The sequence below is a fragment of the Pseudophryne corroboree genome, chromosome 8 (assembly GCF_028390025.1).
Source record: "Pseudophryne corroboree isolate aPseCor3 chromosome 8, aPseCor3.hap2, whole genome shotgun sequence".
In the NCBI taxonomy this organism is placed as follows: Eukaryota; Metazoa; Chordata; class Amphibia; order Anura; family Myobatrachidae; genus Pseudophryne; species Pseudophryne corroboree.
In genome coordinates this window covers 455286035-455313290 of record NC_086451.1, presented here as the reverse complement: position 1 = coordinate 455313290, position 27256 = coordinate 455286035, and the positions used below count along the sequence as shown (strand labels likewise).

Genomic DNA, 27256 nt, shown 5'->3' with positions numbered 1-27256 from the left:
TCTTACTGCTAGGTCTGGATTGGCAGAGTGTAATACCAAATCCCCAGGCCTATTTGCAGTAAGCAACAAACAAATACAAAGCTACAAAGTACTGGCTAACTTTCATGAACTGACTAACCAACAAAGATTCAGCAGCATCTGCTTACCCTGAAAAGAGGCCTTATAAAGCAGGTGCTGTCCACGCCCCACTCAAACCTCATAGACTGTGAGCACAAAAACCAGCACCGGATCCCCTGCCGTGCACAGAGCCTATAACCACTGCACAGCAAAAGACCCGAACCGGAGTATCAGCTGCGCTCAGGTTACTCCACTAGCACTTGTCTCCCGGTTGCCATGACGACGTGGCAGCACAGGGCAGGAGACCCTAACAGTAACCCCCTCTGACGAGGGGTCAAAGAACCCCTACCACCGGGTTTATCGGGGAACTGCGAGAAGAAAGAGCGTATCAGTCTGGGGGCATGAAGATCACAACTGCGCACCCACGACCGCTCCTCCGGGCTATACCCCTTCCAGTGCACCAAAAATAACAGCCGACCCCGAACCACCTTGGAGTCAAGAATCCTTTCAACAACAAACTCCCTCTGGCCACGTATCAGAAGAGGGGAAGGTCTTCCACTGGAAGAAGGATTACTAATCGCCCGTTTTAAAAGGGAACAATGAAATGTTTTATTGATACCCAAGGAACGGGGCAGATCTAACTGAAATGCCACCGGATTGATAACCCTGGTGATCTTATAAGGGCCGATGAACCGGGGCCCTAACTTATGAGATGGCTGTCTCAACTTCAAATTCTTGGTAGACAACCAGACAAAGTCTCCTAATTTGAAGCTGCAGGGTCTTTTCCGCTTATCAAAAACCCTTTTGGTCACTAATGACACAGACACAAGGGCTTTCTTCACTTTCCACCAAATACCTCTAAGGACCGAAACCACAGAGGAACCACCAGGCGTGGAGTCCAGGGGGTCAAAAGAATTGGCCTTAGGATGATGCCCATACACACAAAGGAAGGGAGAGATCCCTGTAGCAGAGTGAGCCGCGTTGTTATAGGCAAACTCCGCCATGGACAGATGAGCAACCCAGTCAGTCTGACACTTGGAGACATAACACCTGAGGAACTGCTCCAAGGACTGGTTCACCCTTTCAGTCTGCCCATTAGACTGCGGATGGTAGCCTGACGACAAGCTGACAGAAATCTGGAGATCGGAACAAAATGCCCTCCAGAATTTGGCCACAAACTGGGATCCGCGGTGAGAGACCACATCAAGTGGCAACCCGTGGAGACGCACAACATGCAGCATAAATAATTCAGACAGGCGTCTGGCTGATGGCAGCCCAACCAGTGGAACGAAGTGCGCCATCTTCGAAAACCTGTCAACGACAACCCAGATGGCTGTCACCCCCGAGGATTTGGGCAAGTCCACCACAAAATCCATTGAAATGTGGGTCCATGGCTTAGATGGGATAGAGAGTGGATGTAATGGGCCAACAGGAACCCCTCTAGGAGTCTTATTTCGGGCACAGATGTCACATGCCCGAACCCACTGATCCACATCCTTAGCCACGAGGGCCACCACACCGCCCTAGATAGCAACTCCCGAGTTCTGGCAATACCCGGGTGACCTGCCGACTTCTTGGCATGGAATTCCAGGAACACTCGCTGTCTTAACCTAGGAGGCACAAACAAAAGACCTACCGGAAGGTCTGGAGGAGCCTGCTCCTGTGCTCTAAGGACTAATGATAAGAGGTCCTGGGTAATGCCCACTTTAATACATGATGGGGAAACAATGGGCAACGGCTCCTCGGTGGTCTCCTGGATTGGAGCAAAACTCTGCGAGAGCGCATCAGCCTTGATGTTTTTTGACCCAGGGCGATATGTTATCAAAAAATTAAAGCGAGCAAAAAACAAAGCCCATCGTGCCTGCCTGGCATTGAGACGCTTCGCTGACTCTAAATATGCCAGATTCTTATGGTCAGTGAGAATTGAGACCACAAACTTAGCCCCCTCAAGCCAGTGTCTCCACTCCTCGAGTGCATCCTTAATAGCCAACAATTCCCGGTTACCCACGTCATAATTCATCTCGGCAGGCGAAAATTTACGGGAAAAGTAAGCACAGGGATGAAGGCGATTATCAGACACTCCCATCTGAGAAAGCACTGCCCCAATACCCATCTCAGGCATCCACCTCCACCACAAAAGGACGCTCTGGATCTGGGTGTCGCAGCACCTTGGCCGAAACAAATGCCCTTTTGAGACGGGCAAAAGCCGCTTTAGCCTCACAAGACCAGTGAGCAACATCCGCCCCTTTCTTAGTGAGTGCCACCAAGGGCGCCACTATAGACGAAAATCCAGCGATAAATCGTCTATAAAAATTCGCAAAGCCCAGGAAACGCTGAAGCGCCTTCAAACTAGTGGGCTGCACCCAATCCAGGACTGCCTGTACCTTGGAACCCTCCATTTGGAAACCTTCTGGGGAGATAATATATCCTAGAAATGCGATTTGCTGAACTTCAAATTCGTACTTCTCCAGCTTCGCCCCAAGCCGGTGGTCTCTGAGTTTCTGGAGGACTAAGCGTACATGCTTCCGATGTTCCTCCAGGGAATGGGAGAAGATTAGGATGTCATCTAAGTATACAACTAAGAATCTATCCAAATATTCCCTGAGCACATCATTCATGAAATCCTGGAAGACTGCCGGGGCATTACAGAGCCCAAAAGGCATCACCAAATATTCATAATGCCCTGAGTGGGTATTAAAGGCAGTCTTCCATTCATCCCCCTCTCTTATTCGGATTAGATTGTACGCACCGCGTAGGTCAATCTTAGAAAAAATGGTGGCAGTACGAAGCTGGTCAAACAAGACCGAAATGAGAGGCAGTGGGTATGAGTTTTTAATCGTGATACGGTTCAATTCCCTGAAGTCGATGCAGGGTCGCAACGAACCGTCCTTTTTACCCACGAAGAAGAACCCCGACCCAACTGGAGACTGTGAAGGTCTGATAAATCCGTTAGCCAAGTTCTCCTGAATGTACTCTGCCATAGCCTGAGTCTCAGGACGTGACAGGGAGTACAACCTGCTCTTGGGAAGCTTAGCATTTGGCAACAAATCAATGGCACAGTCATAGGGGCGATGGGGAGGTAGTACCTCTGCAACTTTTTTGGAGAACATGTCCGCAAAATCTGCATAACACCCTGGCAATCCTGGCAAACTTAGCTGCGAGAGCCTGACTGGAAGGCTCAAGCAACTCCTGAAACAATCAGTACCCCAACTAAGAATCTCCCCAGAGACCCAGTCAAATTGAGGATTGTGGGCCCTTAACCAGGGTAACCCCAACACCAATGGGGCAAAAGTACAGACAGTCACATAAAAGGACAATTTTTCAGAGTGTGTGGCTCCAATAAACAAAGAAATCTGGCTAGTGCAAGAGGTAATTTTACCTTGGGATAATGGTTCCCCGTTTAACCCACAAATCTCAATTTCCGATGCCAAGGGTACTAAGGGAACAGAGTGTTTCAGGGCGAATTGGCGGTCCATAAAAACCCCGTCGGCCCCACTGTCCACAAAGGCCTCAGTCTTGACAGTTTGACCGAGGATCTTCAGGGTCACCGGAATGATAAAAGTCTTCTTGGGAAATTCTGACTTCTGGCCTGACAGGATATTTCCCATCACCCTCAGGCCCTGAAGTTTTCCGGCTTTTCTGGGCATGATACTACCACATGACCTTTACTCCCACAGTACAAACACAACCCCTGCTGTCTCCTCCGCGTCTTCTCACGCGAGGAGAGGCGGGTAGCCCCAATCTGCATAGGCTCCTCAGAAAATTCCTCAGAGTCTGAGGTTCCCTTGGGAAGGAAGGAAATCTCAGTCTCCCTTTCAAGCCTACGCTCTCTCAGCCGTCTATCCACCCGGATGGATAACTGCATGAGCTGATCCAAGCTATCAGGCAAGGGATATTGTACCAGTTGGTCCTTTATCTGGTTAGAAAGACCTCTTTGGTACTGGTGTCTCAGGGCTGGGTCATTCCACTGGGTATCATGGGCCAACCTCCGAAACTCCGTACAGTAAACCTCAACTGGCCTTCGCCCTTGCTTAAGGATCGAAATCTGAGCCTCGGCTGAGGCCGTCTTGTCAGGGTCATCATACAACATGCCCAGTGCCTTAAAAAAAGCATCAACACTTTTAAGCGACGGACAGTCAGGCTGCAACCCATATGCCCAGACCTGTGGGTCTCCTTGTAGCAAGGAAATCACTATGCCCACCCGCTGAATCTCCGACCCAGAAGACTGAGGCCTAAGCCGGAAGTATAGCTTGCAGCTCTCCCTGAAACAAAAGAACTGCGAGCGATCTCCAGAAAAACGATCCGGGAGATTTACTTTCGGCTCCTTAACCCCTGCAGGTGCTGCTGCTGCGGGAGCTCCGCCAGCAGCCTGGGAGGTGTGCATTTTAATGGACAAATCATTAAATTGTCGAGTCAGGACCTGCACCTGATCGACCACCTGTTGCAACGTATTTTGAGGGGTATGCTCCATATTCCCACAAAATTTCAACAGGAGTATTGGGCTGCTGAATATGTTATGCACACCAGTGCCTGCAGGAAAGTACTGGTGTCAGAACTGTTATGCACTCCAGTGTCTGCAGGAATGTACTGGTGTTTGATCTGTTATGCAAAACAAATGGACTCACAGACAAACTGGGGAATATGACATAACGTACGCAGAAGGTGATAGGGTAACAAAATACACACAAAGTGAACAGAGAAGCCCAGAGGCTAAGGAACTGGGTATCTCCCTTGTATTAGAACTGCTCAGATGGAAAAAGCAAGATGTTGTGTTTTAATACGTAGAGAACCCGAAATGCTGTTGCTAAGGGCAACAGCAAAACCCTAAAGGGTTACCAACGGGTGTGGCAGTAAACTCCTTGGTCAGAGATGGAATGATAGACACAAGGAGAGTCTCCACAATCCTAATTCTCACTTGCAGTGCACAGGTTTTAGCTTACTGCCACTAAACTGACCCCTGACACCTAGCACAGTGAGACAGGATTAGACAGGCAAGTCTTAGAATACAGCCGCAAACTTGCTAAGTTCACAGAGTAGTAACAGAACCCCAGCAAGCTAAACGACTGACTCCAGTCTTACTGCTAGGTCTGGATTGGCAGAGTGTAATACCAAATCCCCAGGCCTATTTGCAGTAAGCAACAAACAAATACAAAGCTACACAGTACTGGCTAACTTTCATGAACTGACTAACCAACAAAGATTCAGCAGCATCTGCTTACCCTGAAAAGAGGCCTTATAAAGCAGGTGCTGTCCACGCCCCACTCAGACCTCACAGACTGTGAGCACAAAAACCAGCACCGGATCCCCTGCCGTGCACAGAGCCTATAACCACTGCACAGCAAAAGACCCGAACCGGAGTATCAGCTGCGCTCAGGTTACTCCACTAGCACTTGTCTCCCGGTTGCCATGACGACGTGGCAGCACAGGGCAGGAGACCCTAACACAACCGTAGGGCCATATCCACACCTGCTTGCAGGAAAAGCAGAAAATGACCAATCCGAAATTCCAAGGGAGAAACTTTTCTTCCCTCACACCAAGAAACATATTTCTTCCAGATGCGGTGGTAGTGCTTCGACGTAACCACCTTCCGGGCCTGTACCATAGCGGAAATAACCTTGGAAGGGAGACCTTTTCTGGCTAGAATCTCCTTTTCAACTTCCAAGCCATCAAACGTAGCCGCTGTAAATCTGGATAGACGAATGGACCTTGTTGTAGAAGATCCTTTAGAAGCGGCAGAGTCCAGGGTTCCTCCAGAGACATGGTCAGGAGGTCTGTGTACCAGGCCCATCAAGGCCAATCCGGGGCAATTAGAATTGCCTGGACGCTTTCCCTTTTGAGTCTTTTTAGAACTTTTGGAATGAGCAGGATTGCAGGGAACAGGTAAACAAACTGGTAAGTCCATGAGGTCGTCAGCACCTCCACTGCCACAGCCTGCGGATCCCTCATTCTGGAACAGTAATGGCATAGCTTCTTGTCTATCTGCGGACACCCCCACCGGTGAACCAATTGTTGAAACACCTGAGGATGAAGGCCCTATTCCCCCGGATGGAGGTCATGCCTGCTGAGGAAGTCCGCCTCCCAGTTTTCCATTCCTGGAATGAATATGGCTGAGATGGCCCTTGCGTTGGTCTCCGCCCAGAGTAGTATCTTTGACACTTCTCGCATTTCTGCTCTGCTTCTTGTTCCTCCCTGTCGGTTTATGTACGCCACTGCCGTGGCATTGTCCGACTGAACTTGGATGGCTTGATCCTGGAGAAGGTAGGAAGCTTGAAGAAGGGCATTGTATATCGCTGAGTTCCAGGACATTGATCGGTAGTGCAGATTCCTGACTCGACCACCGTCCCTGGAACTGGGCCCCTTGAGTCACAGCCCCCCAACCCCCGGAGGCTGGCATCCGTTGTTAGTAGAATCCACGACTGAGTACTGAAACTCTGTCCTTCCACCAGGTGAGGAACTTGTAGCCACCACAACAGAGAAATCCGTGCTTTTCGGAGACAGGGTTACCGCCTGATGCATGTGCAGGTGAGACTCTGACCACTTGTCCAGCAAATCCAGCTGAAAAGGCAAGGCATGAAACCTGCCGTATGGGATTGCCTCGTATGCTGGGATTGCCCAGCAAGCGAATGCAAAGATGTATTGAGACTTTGCGGGGTCTGAGCACTAAGCCTTGTACATAGGGAGAAACACCTTCTGAGACACCGTATCCAGTATCATCCCCACGAACTGAAGACGCTGGGATGGTTCCAAGTGAGATTTTTGAAAAATGTAGGATCCATCCATGGTCCGTCAGCAGATGAGTTGTCAGGTCGATGCTTTGCAGCAGTCGTTCCCTGGACATTGCCTTTATCAGGAGATCGTCCAAGTAGGGGACAATGTTGACACCCATCTTGCGTAGTTGTAGCATCATCTCCACCATGACCTTTGTGAAGACCCTTGGAGCTGTGGAGAGACCAAAGGGTAAGGCATGGAACTGGAAGTGGTCGTCCAAGGTGGCGAACCTGAGGTAAGATTGATGAGGAAGCCACATAGGGATGTGTAGGTAAGCATCCTTGACGTCTAGGGACACTAGAAATTCCCCCCTCCTCCAGACCGGACACCACTATCCGCAGGGATTCCATCTTGAATTTGAATACCCACAGATAAGGGTTCAACACTTTCAGATTTAAGATGGGCCGCTCCGAACAATCCGGTTTTGGCACAACAAAAAGACTGGAGTAAAAACCCCTTTTGTGTAACAGAGGAGTCACTGGAATCACGACTCCTGTCTGTAAAAGTTTCTGAATGGCCTCTTGCAAGGTAACTTTTGCTGCGGGTAAAGCTGGCAAGCTTGACCTAAAAAATCTGTGAGGAGGAAGTGTTTGAAACTCCAGCCGGTATCCATGAGAAATGAGGTCCCTCACCCAAGGATCCCGGCAGGACTTTTCCCACACGTGGGCGAAGTGTTTAAGGCGAGCACCTACTGGAAAGTCACCCTGTTGTTGGGGCCAACCGTCACACGGAAGGCTTTGTGGTAGAGGTTCCGGGGGTTTGGTCCAAGGTAGCTGCAGCTACAGGCATTCGGGACTTACCACCAGATCCCCTAGGAGCATTGGAGGCTCCTCTGCCTCTGAACCTCGCCACACAAAAGAGTCCGTTTAGCAGGTGGCGTAGCCAACGGCAGATAGGTAGACTTACCCGCCGTTGCCTGAGATATCCACTTATTTAATTTGTCTCCGAACAAGGCATCACCTGTAAAGGGAAGATTTTCCACCCCCTTTTTGGAATCAGCATCCGCTGACCATTGACATAACCACAGAGCTCTGCGGGCCGAAACCGCCATAGCAGTAGTACGGCCATTTATCCAACACAATTCTTTAACAGCTTTGCTGATAAAGTTTGCAGCATCTTGTATATGTTGCAGCAGTGTAATGACCTCATCCTGGGGCAGAGAGTCAAATCCATTAATAACATTATCAGACCACTGCCCTTGACATCCAACCACAAACTGTCGTGGGACATTGTGCTACGCCCGCTGCCGTATATATTGCTTTGAGAGTGGTTTAAATTTTAAGGTCAGCTGGGTCTTTCAGGGATATTGCCCCAGGTACCGGCAGTACCAATTTTCTTGACAGTCTGGACACAGACGTATCAACTGATGGGGGGGTTTACCCATACCTTCCTGTCTTCAGCTGGGAGGGGAAAAGAAGATAATAATCTCTGAGGAGTTTTGAATTTTTTGTCAGGGTTCACCCATGCCTCCCTGGCCAGGCAGTTTAATTCCTTAGATACAGGAAACGTGGCTGAGGATTTCGGTTTTACATTAAAGTACAATTCTTCATCTGGTTCTGCCTCCTGATCGGGAATGTTAAGAACCTCCCTCACAGCATAGATGAGGGCCTCCACCCCAGGTGACAGAGAGCTGTCCTCCTCCATATCATCAGTATCATCCAAATCAGGCAGGTCACAATCAGACTGGAGCACCTGTGGAAGTGAGCGTTTATGTGGGGGCTGAGAAGCCTTTCTGTTATCTGCAGCTTTAGCCATACAATCAACAGACTGTCTTAACAGCTGTCCCTCCTTCCAGTTCTGAATTAACATTAATCATGCTCTTAAAAGTATCTAACCAGTCAGGTGCCTGTGAACTATTTCCCCGTGGGGATAATGAATACTGGCCCTCATTCCGAGTTGATCGGTCGCAATGCGAATTTAGCAGAGTTACACACGCTAAGCCTACGCCTACTGGGAGTGTATCTTAGCATCTTAAAATTGCGACCGATGTATTCGCAATATTGCGATCACAAACTACTTTGCAGTTTTAGAGTAGCTCCACACTTACTCTGCCTGTGCGATCAGTTCAGTGCTTGTCGTTCCTGGTTTGACGTCATAAACACTCCCAGCGTTCACCCAGACACTCCCCCGTTTCTCCGGCCACTCCTGCGTTTTTTCCGGAAACGGTAGCGTTTTCAGCCACACGCCCATAAAACGCAGTGTTTCCGCCCAGTAACACCCATTTCCTGTCAATCACATTACGATCGCCGGAGCGAAGAAAAAGCCGTGAGTAAAAATACTATCTTCATAGCAAAGATACTTGGCGCAGTCGCAGTGCGAATATTGCGCATGCGCACTAAGCGGAATTTCACTGCGATGCGATGAAAAATACCGAGCGAACAACTCGGAATGAGGGCCACTGTTCACACATGAGGGACCCCTCAGAAGAAGGGGTAGAATTACAAGCACAGACCCTAGAGAGCCCCTGGAGTGACAGAGAATATGGAGACCAGCACACAAACACAGCAGTGCAGCGTATTGCTGTGTATATGGATCACACTATCTATGTGAAGCAATGCTACCGCTGATGCATGCACTCCCCCCCCCCTACCCGCCATGACCCCCTGGTACCAGTACAGAAGCTGAACAGCCTGGGTCCGAGGAGGAGCAGTGTGCATGCAACGTTGTGATCCACAGCAGCAGGAAATGGCGCCTTTCCCGCCGTCCAGGAAGCCCCGCCCCCATAATGGCACGCGGTCCCTATGAAATTATACTGGCTGTATCAACTGTAAAACATACTAACATAACATTTCTGTCAGATGCTGGGCACCCTGTGGAGTTACAAACTCCTCTAAGGCAGTGTGGTCCGCGGTGTGCAATGCAGCTCGTGGCCGCCGCGCGACATGCCGCCAAACTACACCGGGGAACCGCTAACCGGGACCCCGGTGTTAATACTAACCGCACCTGCTTCTCTTCGGCATCTGTTAAAGGGTGGCGGCTTGCTGCTGGTGTGTGAAACAGCACCTCAGGAGCTCAGTGTCCTGTCAGCAAGGATTACAAACCAAAAACCCTCAGGAGGTTGGTTCTGTCCCCCCTCTAAGTCCCACGAAGCAGGTAGACTGGTTGCCAACCAGTACTACCTGAAAATAACAAAGTAAAATAAAAAAAATTAAGGAAACTCTCTGGAGCTCCAGAGGGACGTACTTGGCTCCTTGGGCACATTTTTCTAAACTGAGTCTGGTAGGAGGGGCATAAAGGGGAGGAGCCTGCACACACATATACACACTAAAGGTTTTAAAGTGCCAGGCTCCAGTGGACCCGATCTATACCCCATGGTACTAAAGTACAGTTCCCCAGTATCCACTAGGACGTAAGAGAAAGAATGTATATAAATATAACTGGCTAACATTCCCATTGTCATGACTAAAGCACATCTAACAGTGCAATGTAATATAACATGAGATCTACAGCACCCAAGAGTTCACAGCTTCCTCCTGGCTTCTTACGGAATCGGCAGCTGATGAATGCATAATGGGGCGTTTCATGAACATTATTTTCCTCTTCTAGGGTTCAGGCTCGGGGTACTAGTGCCATGATTCATCTGCTTGTGTTCCTGTCTGTGCTCTGCATCGCAGCAAGTGGTAAGTGCAGAATACCGGGATTACAGCTGCAGTAGTTGCAGATACGTTTATGGTGGAAACAGTGAATTGTCACCTGAGAAGCCAAACCTCCTACCAGTGTAGGACAACCCCCTTCATTCATTTAAAATGTTTACACTTTTCTTATAAAAGGTGCTCATTAATATATTCAGTTAATTAGGAGAGTAATATTACTTTGGAACAGGCTTTTTTAACGTGTCACTGTGGGGCCGTTATGGACTCGCACATCGCAGCCAACAAAATTACTTGTTTTTCCTTTAACCCTGTAGATGTGCAATGTTAAGGGTACCGTAATGGGTACATAAGAGTACCGCCGAACATTGTTGTCATGTCTGACGGGACAAAGTCCTGAACTGAATTAGCCCCTTTCTATGTTTAAAGCTTTCTACTGTATTACAAGATCATATTTCCACAGAAGTGCAACTGTAGGGTTCAAAATTCCCCCCATTCCAATTAGAGATGTGATTTCCACCACTTCAGAGGCCGTCTAGAAATGGAGGAAAAGGCTCTGCACTCGGGTCCTACACCCAGAGTTGGACTGGGCCACAGGGTTAAAGGGGGAAAACCTGGGTGGCACCACTCCTCTAGGGATCAGGATCCAGACTGTGCACTTAGCAAGAATACGAGTACTGCGTCTGAGGACTCAGCCTCAGATCACCATCGCAACCATCAGTCGCGGTTTGCGTTGGTTACAAGCACCGGCCAGCCTGCGTAAGCTAAAGCTTATTCAGGCTGGCCGTAGGATCTGGACACGCAGGTCCAGGATATCTGCGTGTAACGGTGCAGACTCTGGACCCGTCACACCTTTAAAATGGAGGCGCCAACTCCAGTTTAAAGATCGGTGCCAGGTGTCACCCCCACTCCGCTCCCCAAACGCTGCTTCAATCATGCTGCAGATGACATCACAAGGCCCGTTCTGCACATGCAAAGACCCCCAAAACATCGTACTTGTATGCAAACTATCGGGCCACCGGTCCGGTCAAGTTTTGCAGACTTTTTGTCTAGTTTTCTATAGAAAATATCACATACAATGTATTTTTTTAACTGCTTACTCTCCACAGGTTGTCCAACCATTATAACCAGGGCACAATGGGGTGGCAAGAATCCCACTTGCAGAAGCAGACTTTCTACTCCTGTACCGAACGTGGTCATCCACCACACCGAAGGGGCGTTCTGTAACTCCCGGGCTACTTGCAGCGCACAAGTCAGAAATATACAATCTTATCATATGAAGACCAGAGACTGGTGCGATATCGGATACAAGTGAGCAACCCAGCAAGTTCACAAATAGCTGAGTTTACCAAAAACATTATATAGGAAAGGACGGAAATTAAATACATGGTTTGGGGAAGAAAAGTATATGGAAAAAGACAGGTTAGAGGCTAAGTTTAGAAATTAATAGCAGTGAATGGTGGACAGGAATGGAGACAGTTGATTGCGAAGCAATTGTTACCTAGGAGACTGCAAGCCAACACTACACTCTATGACGCTTTAGGTTTTTGTCCACTGACCCTAGACTTATTGCACTCAGGGAACAACCACATATTGGACACATTTGATTAAGCATAACCATTTCAGTTTTTCGGTTACAAGGACAGAGATATGATACATAGGAGAGATGGCTGTGCCTGTGAGAGCTTAAGTTCTAGAGTTATGAGAGATAGTAGGAGCTACAGGGACATTGAGCTTAGTAGGCTTTGAAGTTAAAGCTAAACAGCTGAGGTGAAAGGAGAGTGGGTAAAAGCAGTGAGAGGGCAGGTTGCAGAAGGTACGGCAGGGGGGATCCGGACTGAAAGTCGACAGTAACTAGGTCGACAATGTCTAGGTCAACCACTATTGGTCGACAGTAACTAGGTCGACAGGGTCTTTAGGTCGACATGTTCTAGGTCGACAGGTCAAAAGGTCGACATGAGTTTTTCACATTTTTTTTATTTTTTTTAACTTTTTTATACTTAACAATCCACGTGGACTACGATTGGAACGGTAATCTGTGCCGAGCGAAGCGAAGGCACCATGCCCGAAGCATAGCGAGCGAACACGGTGCACTAATTGGGGTTCCCGGTCACTCTACGAAGAAAACGACACCAAAATAACATTAAAAACTCATGTCGACCTTTTGACCTGTCAACCTAGAACATGTCGACCTAAAGACCCTGTCGACCTAGACACCCTGTCGACGTAGTTACTGTCGACCAATATTGGTCGACCTAGACATTGTCGACCTAGTTACTGTCGACTTTCAATACCACACCCACGGCAGGGAAGGGAGGTTGGATAAGAGGGAGGAGAGGAACATTGGCAGAATGAAGAGCATTCAGGGCAGAAGTACCTGTAATGCAGGTTAATAACATGGTGCTACAGATGAATAATAGATTGGACATTCTGAGAAACAATATTTTCAGGGACAGATGAGGAATAAAAATAATAAATATGAACTAAAGTAACAAAAGGGAAAGTTGTAGAATATATAACAAGTATGCCTTCCAATGTTCATCACACAGCTTCCTAATTGGGGAGGATGGACAAGTGTATGAAGGCCGAGGTTGGACAACTCTTGGAGGTCACGCAAAAGCCTACAGCCCCATCTCCAGCGGTATCAGCTTCATCGGATCCTTCACCAGTAAGTGGGAGCGGAATACAAAGAGGAGAAACGATATATAACCATGAACGTATAAGTAATGGGTGTCCTTCTCTTTACCTTCTCTCCCGTTTTTACTTCCTACAGAGCATGAACTTTTTTATGGCCTCGTGTTCTCCACCGTATTGTTAGGTTTAGCAATTAACTCTCACAACTCTTTCTCTATCCCAGGTCGTCAACCCAACAACGCGGCTTTGAACGCCGCTAAAAATCTCATTGCATGCGGGGTGTCCAGAAGATTCATCAAAAGTAATTACGTACTAAAGGGGCACCGCAATGTGATGAGCACAAGTTGCCCTGGAAATAGCCTCTACAGAGTCATTCAGGGCTGGCCCCACTTTAAGGCTTGAGTTGCATCATCGGGTTTCTCTGTATGCCTGAACGTCTTTACTTTTGCTTTCACCCAATCCAGCCAAACAATGTCACTCACCTGGATTTCCCGAAGAACACACAGCCGAGAAGATGCACAGAATCTCCACCTGTCCTTATATATTCTATGCAATCGAAGCTTTTTCTAACGCATTTACATTTAGATAATAGTCTGGATAAACCCACACGCAGAGACATCTGCTTTGTTACAGAAATAAGAAAATAAAAATTCATATAATCACAAACCACAATTTGCTTTGTTGTTTTTTTGTTTGTTTTTTTAATTAAATGACCGCAGTTTTCCCCTACTCACACAAATACTACCAATCAGCCGAAATCAGCATGACGGGATGCCAGCTGTCAAAATCCCGACAGCGGCATCCTGCCCGCCAGAATGCCGGCAGCGGGGCGAGCGTAAAGAGTCCCCTTGTAGGCTAGCTGCGCTCACCACGCTGTGGCTTCGTTGGCTCAATGGGCTTGCCACATGGTCTACTCCCCCTCTATGGGTGTCATGGACACCCATGAGTGTGAATATTCCTGTTGCACCGGGATTCCAGCTGGCGGCATTGTCGGCTGGCGGGATTTCAATGTCGGTATCCTGACCGCCAGTATCCCGACACCCGGCAAATTAAATGCATCCCGGTTAATCCTCCTTCTTGGCACCAGACAAGATCCGGATGGTCGAGTTGTAGGACCACATTCGTGTTCACTGAAGCCAACAGCAGACATCTTCCATCCACATTTTCCCAATATACCTAACAATAATCTCATCAGTGTTAGATTATTATTTGTCATCCCTCTGTTTGGGACTACACGCGGTGCTGTATCAGCCCAATCATCTAATAGTGATGAAGATATCACAGCACATTCCATAGAGGACTCATGGTATATAATCAGAGGAAACTCCGCAGATCACCTGCAGCTTTGCAGTCCCGGTAAAAGTATCCATCACCTAGAATGTGGAAGTAGTCATCTGTGAGATACAGTAACTAATATTAATAAGAATGCTGCCCATCCAACCATCAGGAACAACCGAGCTGTGCCACATTTGTTGAAAGGTTCAAAGACGCCGCTCAAGCCTCCAAATCTGAGCATGCACCACTCAGTAATGGCTTCCTCTTTTCTGTTTTCAGAGGAGAGCCGGGGTCTTGGGAAGGAGGTCATCATAGGGGGAATAGGGTGGTTACCCAGCATCGAGAATGCAGCCTATCCAACCATCCTCCCCATGTTTTGGGGAGATGTGGCATATCGGAATTTATTTGTGTATACCTGGCCAATAAAGCTGATTCTGATTGAGGGCCTCCCCTATCTTCAGAGACCATAATAGCCCCACCTTTGCAGTTCCACCACTAGTCAGATGCCATAAGGTCAATAGCTCCTAGCGAGACTTGTGGTGTTGTTCAGGAAACATGTTATAGAGTTGTCAAGTGATTACGTTACCTGGTTATATCTAACAGGATATCAGTAAGTATGCTCCTAGTAACTTCAGAAAACAAAACATCTAAGGGGTGATCTCTCACTGATACTTTTCCTGCAACCATGTTCCCCTGATCTGAGTTGCATTTAGCTGCAACATATTAAGGGAAGATAATCTGTTTTATTCACTCCAGCATCCAAAGCCATCTGTGAATAGTGTATCAGGACAACAGAGCCTCACGGCACCATCACTTAAAGCTGGGGTGTACAGAATACCTTATCTGCAAATAGGAATGTTCCCTCCGTGAAGTACATTTTGATGCCACTGAACAGACCTCAGATCAACAGAACTCAGAGAGACAGTCACGTCAGATTACTTTTAGGAAGCTTGGCTGCCGGATAGGAAACAGAGAGTTGCAGTAAATGGAGTGCAGTCTCGGGAGGGAAAGGTTACTATTGTGGCGTACCCCAGGATCTGTACTTTGGGGGTCATTCCGAGTTGATCGCTCGCTAGCTACTTTTTGCAGCCATGCAAACGCATAGTCGCCGCCCACTGGGGAGTGTATTTGCTGTGCAAGTGTGCGATCGCATGTGCAGCCGAGCGGTACAAAAATAGTTTGTGCAGTTTATGAGTAGCTCAGAACTTACTCAGCCGCTGCGATCACTTCAGCCTGTCCGGTCCCGGAATTGACGTCAGACACCCGCCCTGCAAACGCTTGGACACGCCTGCGTTTTCCAACCACTCCTATAAAACGGTCAGTTGACACCCACAAACGCCCTCTTCCTGTCAATCTCCTTGCGATCGGCTGTGCGAATGGATTCTTCGTTAAATCCAACGATCCACTTTGTACCCATACGACGCGCCTGCGCTTTGCAGTGCTTGCGCAGTAGTGACCTGATCGCTGCGCTGCAAAAATCAGCAGCGTACGATCAGGTCGGAATGACCCCTTTTGAACCAGTGTTTTTTAATATCTTTGTCATGGACATTGCAAATGGTATTGAAGAAAAGTTAATATCACCAATTCACTATTGAATTGATAATATTAATTCAACTAAACTAAAGAAAACATACACAAAAATACCATATCGAATGGCGCTAAATAAAAAATACTGACATGGCTGAAAAGTCTACATACGATAATAATGTTAGAAACAATAATTTTATATGAATATCACTAGTTAAAAGACTATTACAAGCCTTACACATGAATAAACAGCCCTTTACAAATGAAGCATGCTATATACAGTATATCAACTAATGCCTGAGAAAAAGTTTTGTTAAGAATTTCTGTGTAAATATTCAGGAAGATATGATCTCCGTGGAACTACAGGTCCCAGAGCGTGCTGTGACACAGGTCCCAGAGCGTGCTGTGAAATGCTATGTATTGATCTGATAAAACGGCTTGATGAAATTAATATAATTGCTCAAACAACGGGTGACAGCAAGATTGAAGCTATAGTAACTGTGCTATGTTATATCAATGTCTCATTAGTACAGAAGTGTGTTATAACCAATTAAGACAGACTCCAGGGGAAGAGAACCTGCAGCTGGGAATAATGAATTAGTAATTTATCAGCCTACCAACGAGGCCTGCTCCAACTCTTATCCGGCCTACATGAATCGGACGACTATCTCATATTAGGCCTCAGTCTAAATTACACACCAGCCTTTGATAACAATGCGGCAGAAGCCTTAAGAAGAGCACAACTACAGGATCAGGTCCCTGTAATTCCATCGTTCCAGCCCTCGCCCAGGATCTGGGCATTACTGCTCAATCTGGGTTCCTTAACTACACAACTCATGTTCACACCATTCCTCTGCCAGGTCCAAGTCCCATCGCCCAGGGCCGGCTCCAGGCCTACTAGCACCCTGAGCGAGAAAATGTAAAAGTGCCCCAACCCCCCCCCCCCCCCCCCCCAGTGCGCTCCTGGGAAAGTGGACGTGGCCTCTGAAAAGTGGGCGTGGTCTCGCCCCCCCAGCAGTGCCAGCTACACGTGACATGACTCCCAGCAGTGCCAGCTACACATGATAGTGTTCACTTTTTAGGGCAGGTTGCTGATCACAGGGAGGGCACATTTTTAAGTTAGGTGGGCAAAATGATGTACATATTATAATGCTTGTTGTTCCCATTTCCACACGCTAAAGCATGGACAGTGCGCGCCGAAGGCGTGCAGCAAAAATTTAGGGGAGTTACTTCGTGAGGAAGGTGCATAGCCACATTATAGTGGCAATTCACATTACACCACACAGTAGTGCAGCTAATACACATTGCACCAGGTAGAACCTCCTATAAGAGCACGTTAGACACATTGCGCCAGGTAGAGCACTGAGACACACTGCCCAGCCACAGACGCCTAGTGGGAACACTACATGATATGCCCCCCAGCAGTGCCAGCTACACATGACATGCCCCCCCAGCAGTGCCAGCTACACGTGACATGCCCCCCAGCAGTGCCAGCTACATAAATGGCCACACAGTTCCAGATGGATAAATGCCCCCACAGCGCAGATATGCCCCCACAGTGCCAGATACATTAATGCCCTCACAGTGCAAGATATGCCCCCACAGTGCAAGAAATGCCCCCACAGTGCCAGACACATAAATGCCCCCACGGTGCCAGATACATAAATGCCCCCACGGTGCCAGATACATAAATGCCCCCACGGTGCCTGATACATAAATGCCCCCACGGTGCCTGATACATAAATGCCCCCACAGTGCCTGATACATAAATGCCCCCACGGTGCCAGATATGTCCCCACAGTGCCAGATATGCCCCCACAGTGGCAGATATGCCCCCCACAGTGCCAGATATGCCCCCCACAGTGCCAGATATGCCCCCCACAGAGCCAGATATGCCCCCACGGTTTCAGAAATGCCCCCACAGAGCCATATATGCCCCCACAGAGCCAGAAATGCCCCCACAGAGCCAGATAAATGCCCCCAGAGAGCCAGATATGCCCCCACAGAGCCAGATAAATGCCCCCACAGTGCAAGATAAATGCCCCCACAGTGCAAGATAAATGCCCCCACTGTGCAATATATGCCCCCACAGTGCCAGATATGCCCCCACAGTGCCAGAAATGCCCCCCACAGTGCCAGATATGCCCCCACAGAGCCAGATATGCCCCCACAGAGCCAGATATGCCCCCACAGAGCCAGATATGCCCCCACGGAGCCAGATATGCAATGCCCCCACAGTGCCAGAAATGCCCCCCACAGAGCCAGAAATGCTCCCAGTGTGCCAGAAATGCCCCCAGTGTGCCAGAAATGCCCCCCACAGTGCCAGATATGCCCCCAGTGCCAGAAATGCCCCCCACAGTGCCAGATATGCCCCCACAGATCCAGATATGCCCCCACAGAGCCAGATATGCCCCCACGGAGCCAGATATGCAATGCCCCCACAGTGCCAGAAATGCCCCCCACAGAGCCAGAAATGCCCCCAGTGTGCCAGAAATGCCCCCACAGTGCCAGATAAATGCCCTCAGAGCCAGAAATGCACCGTGTGCCAGAAATGCCCCCACAGTGCCAGATAAATGCCCCCACAGTGCCAGAAATGCCCCCCACAGAGCCAAAAATGCCCCCAGTGTGCCAGAAATGCCCCCACAGTGCGGATCCCCCCCCCCCAAAATACCTGCGGCGCTGGGGAGGAGTACTGCTGTCCGCCTGTCCGAGTGCGGGAGTGCTGGCGGGCGTGCTGGCTGGAGGGCGGCCGGGCGAGTGAGCCTGAGCCTGGGTCCGGGCGGGTGGCCACTTGTGTGCGATATGCGCATTGCGCAGCGCCGGCGTCTGACGTTAGACACCGGCGCCACGCAGGGACGGGCCAATGCTGCACACACAGGGCCGGCTCCAGCATCGAATATGGTGGCGCCAGCGCGCTGCGCCCATTAAGGGTGGCGCCCTGCGCGGCCGCTCTATTCGAACATGCCTAGAGCCGGCCCTGCCATCGCCTGGGCCTCTACACCTGCTAGGCCTCCGAGCAATAATAATAATAATAATAATTTTATTTATATAGTGCTCTTTCTCCAAATAGGACTCAAGGCGCTTAACAGATACATAGCATAATATAGTACAGAAAATAATAAAGTACATTTTCATAAAATACAGAAGAATGAAGATACTAAAGGAACATTATGGGAATGCTGAGTAAACAGGAAAGTCTTGAGTCTACTTTTGATGGATTCTATAGTTGGGGCCTCTCGCACTGTGCGGAGAAGTGAGTTCCATAGAATCGGAGCCGCATGACTAAAAGCTCGACCCCCAGATGAATTACGGGAGATTCTAGGTACTGCTAAAAGTCCTTCATCTACAGATCGCAGTAATCGGGTGGGGCAGTATGGGGTCAGAAGCTGCTTCAGGTACCTTGGGCCCTGGTTATGTAATGCTTTGAAACTCAGTAAGCCAATCTTGAAGATGATTCGCCATCTTACAGGCAGCCAGTGAAGGGAGTAGAGGATGGGTGTTATGTGGCTAGAACGGGGCTGGTTGGTTAACAGCCTGGCAGCTTTGTTTTGCACCAGCTGTAAGCGGTGCAATTCTTTTGCTGGGAGACCAAGGTAGAGGGCATTACAGTAGTCTAATTGAGATGATACAAATGCATGTATGACTTTTGGCAGATCATCTGAGGGAATTAAGTGCTTGATTCTGGATATGTTCCTCAGGTGAAAGAATGAGGATTTGATTGTGGCTGATATCTGATGTTTAAGTGTCAAGCCACCATCCAGGACAACACCAAGAATCCGCACACGATCACTGGTCTGTAATTCTGAATCCCCAAGTGTAAGTCCAGTTGGTTGGCTATGCTGCCGTCTTGTCCTTTGATGTTGCGGTCGTATCATAAGGACCTCTGTTTTATCCGGGTTCAGTCGCAGCCAACTGGCACTCATCCACTCCTGTAGCTCAGCTAGACAGCCATTTAGGGTTGCTATTGGGTTATCAGTGCCCGGAGCAAAGGACAAGTACAGTTGTGTATCATCTGCATAGTAGTGGTAGACCAGACCATGGCGCCTGATTATTTCGCCCAATGGGAGCATGTATACTGCAAAAAGCATGGAGGATAGTATGGAACCTTGTGGGACACCACATGACAATGGCACTGGGGGTGATGAGTATAATCCAGACGATACTCTCTGTGACCTGCCTGTGAGAAATGATTTGAACCAGTTTAGGACTGTGCCATCCAGACCACAGAAATGTATCAGTCGCTCAATCAGAAGGGCAATCCTGGCCTTCTACATCTGAGACCGTGGGGGTTATTCAGAGTTGTTAGCAAGCCCAAAAAGTTAGCAATTGGGCAAAACCATGTTGCACAGCAGGTGGGGCAGATGTAACATGTGCAGAGTGTTAGATTTGGGTGGGGTGTGTCCAAACTGAAATCTAAATTGCAGTGTAAAAATAAAGCAGACAGTATTTACCCTGCACAGAAACAATATAACCCACCCAAATCTCTCTCTCTATACATGTTATATCGGCCTCCCCCTCCCGTGCACATGGTTTTGCCCAGTTGCTTATTGGCTGTTGGCTGGTACATTATATCTGTCCACTTTATCTCTCTCTAAGTCTTACTACGTAGACCCTATAGAACATTATTGGCTCTTTTCTTAATGATCCCTCAGTCTGTCTACCTCTGGAACATCCCATATTTCCACTGTGGGAATTACACCAAGCTAGGCCATGGCTATTAGACTGCGCCTCATATCAGTCATACCATCCCAAAATCAGGTGCAAGATGGCGTGGCTGGTGGAAACATGGTCACACATTGAGGTACGCATTGTGATCAGATTTCTGCATCTAAAGGGCCATCAGCATCTGAAATTAATCTCCAACTTGTAGAGGTGTACGGTGATAACATCAGGTCACGGAAACAGGTTTGGGTTTGGTGTACTGCCTTTGATAACAATAGGACAAATATTCAAGTTAAGCAGTGATCCGGTCGGCGAAGCAAAAGACCATCCTCCCTACAGACCTGACTTTGCACTGAGTTATTTCCATCTCTTTAGACCAGTGTTTCCCAACCGTGGTTCTCAAGGCACACTAACAGTCCTGGTTTTAGTGATATCCAGGCTTGAACACAGGTGACTTAATTAGTACCTCAGTTATTTTGATTTAACCATCTGGATATCACTAAAACCTGCACTGTTGGTGTGCCTTGAGGACAGCGGTTGGGAAAGCCTGCTTTAGACCATGGAAGAAGCACCTCGGTGGAAGGTGATTTGAAATTGACAATGAAGTTCAGCACGCCGCCATGTCCTGGCTTCAGGCGCTTGACACTGATTTCTTCTAGGCCGGGATAGATGCCTTGGTGTACCGTTGGAACAAATGCTTAGATAAGTATGTGGACTATGTGGAAAATAATCTGTACCAAGGCTATACTATTGATTATACGTACAGTATATATACAAGTTGAATAGATTTACGCAATGAGACGTCTTATTCCCTTATATATTGAACCGGCCTTGCAATAAAAACAATCCCTCTATTGTAGTGTTTTCGACAATGGGCAAAACAGGCACGAACACAAAACTGCATTAAGGGCATTGGCCGGGGTCACCTGATCGCTGTAACGGGCTTTCACGGTTCTAATCTCTCCTCAGTACATGGCACAGTTTTGCTTTCTCTTAAGTCCTAGAGGATACTGGGGATCCATTTAGTACCATGGGGTATAGATGGGTCCACTAGGAGCCATGGAAGAATTTGACAGTGTGGGCGGGCTCCTCCCTCTTTACCCATCCTACCAGAATCAGTTTAGAAAATGTGCCCGTAGGAGTCGGTCACGCTTATGGAAGCTGCTGAAGAGTTTTCTGCATTTATTTTTCTGTTTGTTATTTTCAGGAAGGACTGGATGGCACCAGCCTGCCTGTTTTGTGGGACATGGGGATGGGTGAACGGCCCAACCTCTTGAAGGGTTACTGGTCCCATTCCCCGCTGACAGGACACTAGCTCCTGAGGGAACTATTCGCAAGCCCCACCACTACGATCTTACATTCCCGCTGCACGCCGCCACCCCTAACAGAGTCAGAAGGAAGAAGAAGGGTGAGTACTAAGTTGGTGTCCTGGTTAGCGGGTCGCCGACCATTATGGCGGCATGAGGGTACAGAGACGCGCGGCTTTTATAACCGGGGCGGATTGCGTCTCCAGACTCAGTACACAACTGCATCTCAGTGCACTGTACACAGTACCCACTGGCAATCAATGCCTTAAAACCAATCTGTCTCCATTTTAAGCACAAAATTATCTCCGCCAGTATAAAAAAAATAAGATTTTACTTACCGATAATTCTATTTCTCATAGTCCGTAGTGGATGCTGGGACTCCGTAAGGACCATGGGTAATAGCGGCTCCGCAGGAGACAGGGCACAAAAGTAAAAGCTTTAGGATCAGGTGGTGTGCACTGGCTCCTCCCCCTATGACCCTCCTCCAAGCCTCAGTTAGGATACTGTGCCCGGACGAGCGTACATAATAAGGAAGGATTTTGAATCCCGGGTAAGACTCATACCAGCCACACCAATCACACCGTACAACTTGTGATCTGAACCCAGTTAACAGTATGATAAAACGTAGGAGCCTCTGAAAAGATGGCTCACAACAATAAACAACCCGATGTTATTGTAACAATAACTATGTACAAGTATTGCAGACAATCCGCACTTGGGATGGGCGCCCAGCATCCACTACGGACTACGAGAATTATCGGTAAGTAAATTCTTATTTTCTCTGACGTCCTAAGTGGATGCTGGGACTCCGTAAGGACCATGGGGATTATACCAAAGCTCCCAAACGGGCGGGAGAGTGCGGATGACTCTGCAGCACCGAATGAGAGAACTCCAGGTCCTCCTCAGCCAGGGTATCAAATTTGTAGAATTTAGCAAACGTGTTTGCCCCTGACCAAGTAGCTGCTCGGCAAAGTTGTAAAGCCGAGACCCCTCGGGCAGCCGCCCAAGATGAGCCTACCTTCCTTGTGGAATGGGCTTTAACAGATTTTGGCTGTGGCAGGCCTGCCACAGAATGTGCAAGCTGAATTGTACTACAAATCCAACGAGCAATCGTCTGCTTAGAAGCAGGAGCACCCAGCATGTTGGGTGCATACAGGATAAACAGCGAGTCAGATTTTCTGACTCCAGCCGTCCTGGAAACATATTTTCCGGCCTTGTCAACGTCTAGCAACTTGGAGTCCTCCAAGTCCCTAGTAGCCGCAGGCACCACAATACGCTGAAACCACCTTAGGGAGAAATTCCGCCCTGTCCGAATGGAAAATCAGATAAGGGCTTTTACAGGATAAAGCCGCCAATTCTGACACGCGCCTGGCCCAGGCCAGAGCCAACAGCATGACCACTTTTCCTGTGAGATACTTTAACTCCATAGATTTAAGTGGGTCAAACCAATGTGACTTTTGGGACCCAAAAACTACATTGAGATCCCAAAGTGCCACTGAAGGCACCAAAGGAGACTGTATATGCAGTACCCCTTTTACAAACGTCTGAACTTCAGGGACTGAAGCTAGTTCTTTTTGGAGGAAAATTGACAGGGCCGAAATTTGAACCTTAATGGACCCCAATTTCAGGCCCATAGACACTCCTGTTTGCAGGAAATGTAGGAATCGTTGAATTTCCTCCGTCGGGCCTTACTGGCCTCGCACCACGCAACATATTTTCGCCAAATGCGGTGATAATGTTTTGCGGTTACATCCTTCCTGGCTTTGATCAGGATAGGGATGACTTCATCCGGAATGCCTTTTTCCTTCAGGATCCGGCGTTCAACTGCCATGCCGTCAAACGCAGCTGCGGTAAGTCTTGGAATAGACAGGGTCCTTGCTGGAGCAGGTCCCTTCTTAGAGGTAGAGGCCACGGATCCTCCGTGAGCATCTCTTGAAGTTCCGGTTACCAAGTCCTTCTTGGCCAATCCGGAGCCACGAATATAGTGCTTACTCCTCTCCATCTTATCAATCTCAGTACCTTGGGTATGAGAGGCAGAGGAGGGAACCCATACACTGATTGGTACACCCACGGTGTTACCAGAGCGTCTACAGCTATTGCCTGAGGGTCCCTTGACCTGGCGCAATACCTGTCGAGTTTTTCCCAATGGTTTATAATCATGTGGAAGACTTCTGGGTGAAGTCTCCACTCTCCCGGGTGGAGGTCGTGCTGAGTTAATCTGCTTCCCAGTTGTCCACTCCCGGAATGAATACTGCTGACAGTGCTATCACATGGTTTTCCGCCCAGCGAAGAATCCTTGCAGCTTCTGCCATTGCCCTCCTGCTTCTTGTGGCACCCTGTCTGTTTACGTGGGTGACTGCCGTAATGTTGTCCGACTGGATCAACACCGGCTGACCTTGAAGCAGATGTCTTGCTAAGCTTAGAGCATTGTAAATGGCCCTTAGCTTCAGATATTTATGTGAAGTGATGTCTCCAGGCTTGACCATAAGCCCTGGACATTCCTTCCCTGTGTGACTGCTCCCCAGCCTCGCAGGCTGGCATCCGTGGTCACCAGGACCCAGTCCTGAATGCCGAATCTGCGGCTCTCTAGAAGATGAGCACTCTGCAACCACCACAGGAGGGATACCCCTGTCCTTGGTGACAGGGTTATCCGCTGATGCATCTGAAGATGCGACCCGGACCATTTGTCCAGTAGGTCCCACTGGAAAGTTCTTGGGTGGAATCTGCCGAATGGGATTGCTTCGTAGGAAGCCACCATTTTTACACAGAACCCTTGTGCATTGATGCACTGAGACTTGGCTCGGTTTTAGGAGGTTCCTGACTAGCTCGGATAACTCCCTGGCTTTCTCCTCCGGGAGAAACACCTTCTTTCTGGACTGTGTCCAGGATCATCCCTAGGAACAGAAGACAAGTCGTCGGAACCAGCTGCAATTTTGGAATATTGAGAATCCAATCGTGCTGCCGCAACACTACCTGAGATAGTGCTACACTGACCTCCAACTGTTCCCTGGATCTTACCCTTATCAGGGAATCGTCCAAGTAAAGAATAACTAAAATTCCCTTCCTTCGAAGGAATATCATCATTTCGGTCATTACTTTAGTAAAGACCCGGGGTGCCGTGGACCATCCCTACGGCAGCGTCTGAACTGATAGTGACAGTTCTGTACCATAACCTGAGGTACCCTTGGTGAGAAAGGTAAATTTTTTATTTTATTTTTTTGACATGAAGGTAAGCATCCTTGATGTCCCGAGACATCATGTAGTCCCCTTCTTCCAGGTTCGCAATCACTGCTCTGAGTGACTCAATCTTGAATTTGAACCTCTGTATGTAAGTGTTCAAAGATTTTAGATTTAGAATCGGTCTCACCGAGCCGTCTGGCTTCGGTACCACAATAGTGTGGAATAATACCCCGTTCCCTGTTGCAGGAGGGGTACCTTGATTATCACCTGCTGGGAATACAGCTTGTGAATGGCTTCCAAAACTGCCTCCCTGTCAGAGGGAGACGTCGGTAAAACCGACTTTTGGAAACGGCGAGGGGGAGACGTCTCGAATTCCAATTTGTACCCCTGAAATATTACCTGAAGGATCCAGGGGTCTACTTGCGAGTGAGCCCACTGCGCACTGAAATTCATTGAGAACGGGCCCCCACCGTGCCTGAGCTTGTAAAGCCCTAGCGTCATACTGAGGGCTTGGCAGAGGCGGGAAAGGGTTTCTGTTCCTGGGAACTGGCTAATGCAGCCTTTTTCCTCTCTCTGTGTCACGAGCAGAAAAGAGGAACCTTTTGTCCGCTTGCCAACAAAGGACTGCGCCTGATAATACGGCGTCTTATTTTGAGAGGCGACCTGGGGTACAAACGTGGATATCCCAGCTGTTGCCGTGGCCACCAGGTCTGAAAGACCGACCCCAAATGTCCCCTTTTTTAAGGCAATACTTCCAAATGCCGTTTGGAATGTGCCTCACCTGACCACTTTACTGGTAGAATTGGACAACGCACTTATACTTGATGCCAGTCGGCAAATATTCCGCTGTGCATCCTGCATATATAGAAATGCATCTTTTAAATGCTCTATAGGCAATAATATACTGTCCTTATCTAGGATATCAATATTTCCAGTCAGGGAATCCGACCACGCCAACCCAGCACTGCACATCCAGGCTGAGGCGATTGCTGGTCGCAGTATAACACCAGTATGTGTGTAAATACATTTTAGGATACCCTCCTGCTTTCTATCAGCAGGATCCTTAAGGGCGGCCATCTCAGGAGAGGGTAGAGCCCTTGTTCTTACAAGCGTGTGAGCGCCTTATCCCCCCTAGGGGGTGTTTCCCAACGCACCCTAACCTCTGGCGGGAAAAGGTATACTGCCAATAACTTTTTAGAAATTATCAATTGTTATCGGGGGGAAACCCACGCATCATCACACACCTCATTTTATTTCTCAGATTCAGGAAAACTACAGGTTGTTTTTCCTCACCAAACATAATACCCCTTTTTGGTGGTACTCGTATTATCAGAAATGTGTAAACATTTTCCCTTGCCTCAATCATGTAACGTGTGGCCCTATTGGAAATCACGGTTGTCTCTTCACCGTCGACACAGGAGTCAGTATCCGTGTCGGCGTCTGTATCTGCCATCTGAGGTAACGGGCGCTTTAGAGCCCCTGACGGCCTATGAGACGTCTGGACATGCACAAGCTGAGTAGCCGGCTGTCTCATGTCAACCACTGTCTTTTATACAGAGCTGACACTGTCACGTAATTTTCAACAGTACATCCACTCAGGTGTCGACCCCCTAGGGGGTGACATCACTATTACAGACACTCTGCTCCGTCTCCACATCATTTTTCTCCTCATACATGTCGACACAAACGTACCGACACACAGCACACACACAGGGAATGCTCTGATAGAGGACAGGACCCCACTAGCCCTTTGGGGAGACAGAGGGAGAGTTTGCCAGCACACACCAAAGCGCTATAAACTGTATAGGGACAACCTTATAATAAGTGTCTATCCCTTATAGCTGCTTATATATATTTTTAGCCAAATAATTGCCCCCCCTCTCTGTTGTACCCTGTTTCTGTAGTGCAGTGCAGGAGAGAGTCTGGGAGCCTTCCTACCAGCTGTGTAGGAAAATGGCGCCGTGTGCTAAGGAGATAGGCCCCGCCCCCTTCTCGGCGGGCTCTTCTCCCGCTTTTATCTGGAAAACTGGCAGGGGTTAAATACATCCATATAGCCCAGGGGCTATATGTGATGTATTTTTTGCCATAGGAGGTATTTACATTGCTGCCCAGGGCGCCCCCCCCCAGCGCCCTGCACCCTCAGTGACCGCAGTGTGAAGTGTGCTGGGAGCAATGGCGCACAGCTGCAGTGCTGTGCGCTACCTTAATGAAGACAGGAACGTCTTCTGCCGCCGATTTCTGGACCTCTTCACTCTT

General features: G+C 48.6%; 1 protein-coding gene across 3 annotated transcripts in view; it reads left to right on the top strand.

The window, feature by feature from the left end:
• Positions 1–13715, top strand: part of PGLYRP1 (peptidoglycan recognition protein 1) — a 133536-nt gene extending 119821 nt beyond the window's left edge. For all 3 annotated transcript variants that reach the window (XM_063938331.1, XM_063938330.1, XM_063938329.1), the window contains 4 exons: positions 10372–10445; positions 11525–11726; positions 12965–13083; positions 13273–13715. In XM_063938331.1, coding sequence (XP_063794401.1) covers positions 10397–10445; positions 11525–11726; positions 12965–13083; positions 13273–13451 — 549 coding nt within the window. In that variant the 5' untranslated portion in view covers positions 10372–10396 and the 3' untranslated portion in view covers positions 13452–13715. The remainder of the gene's footprint in view (positions 1–10371; positions 10446–11524; positions 11727–12964; positions 13084–13272) is intronic.
• Positions 13716–27256: the final 13541 nt, after the last annotated feature.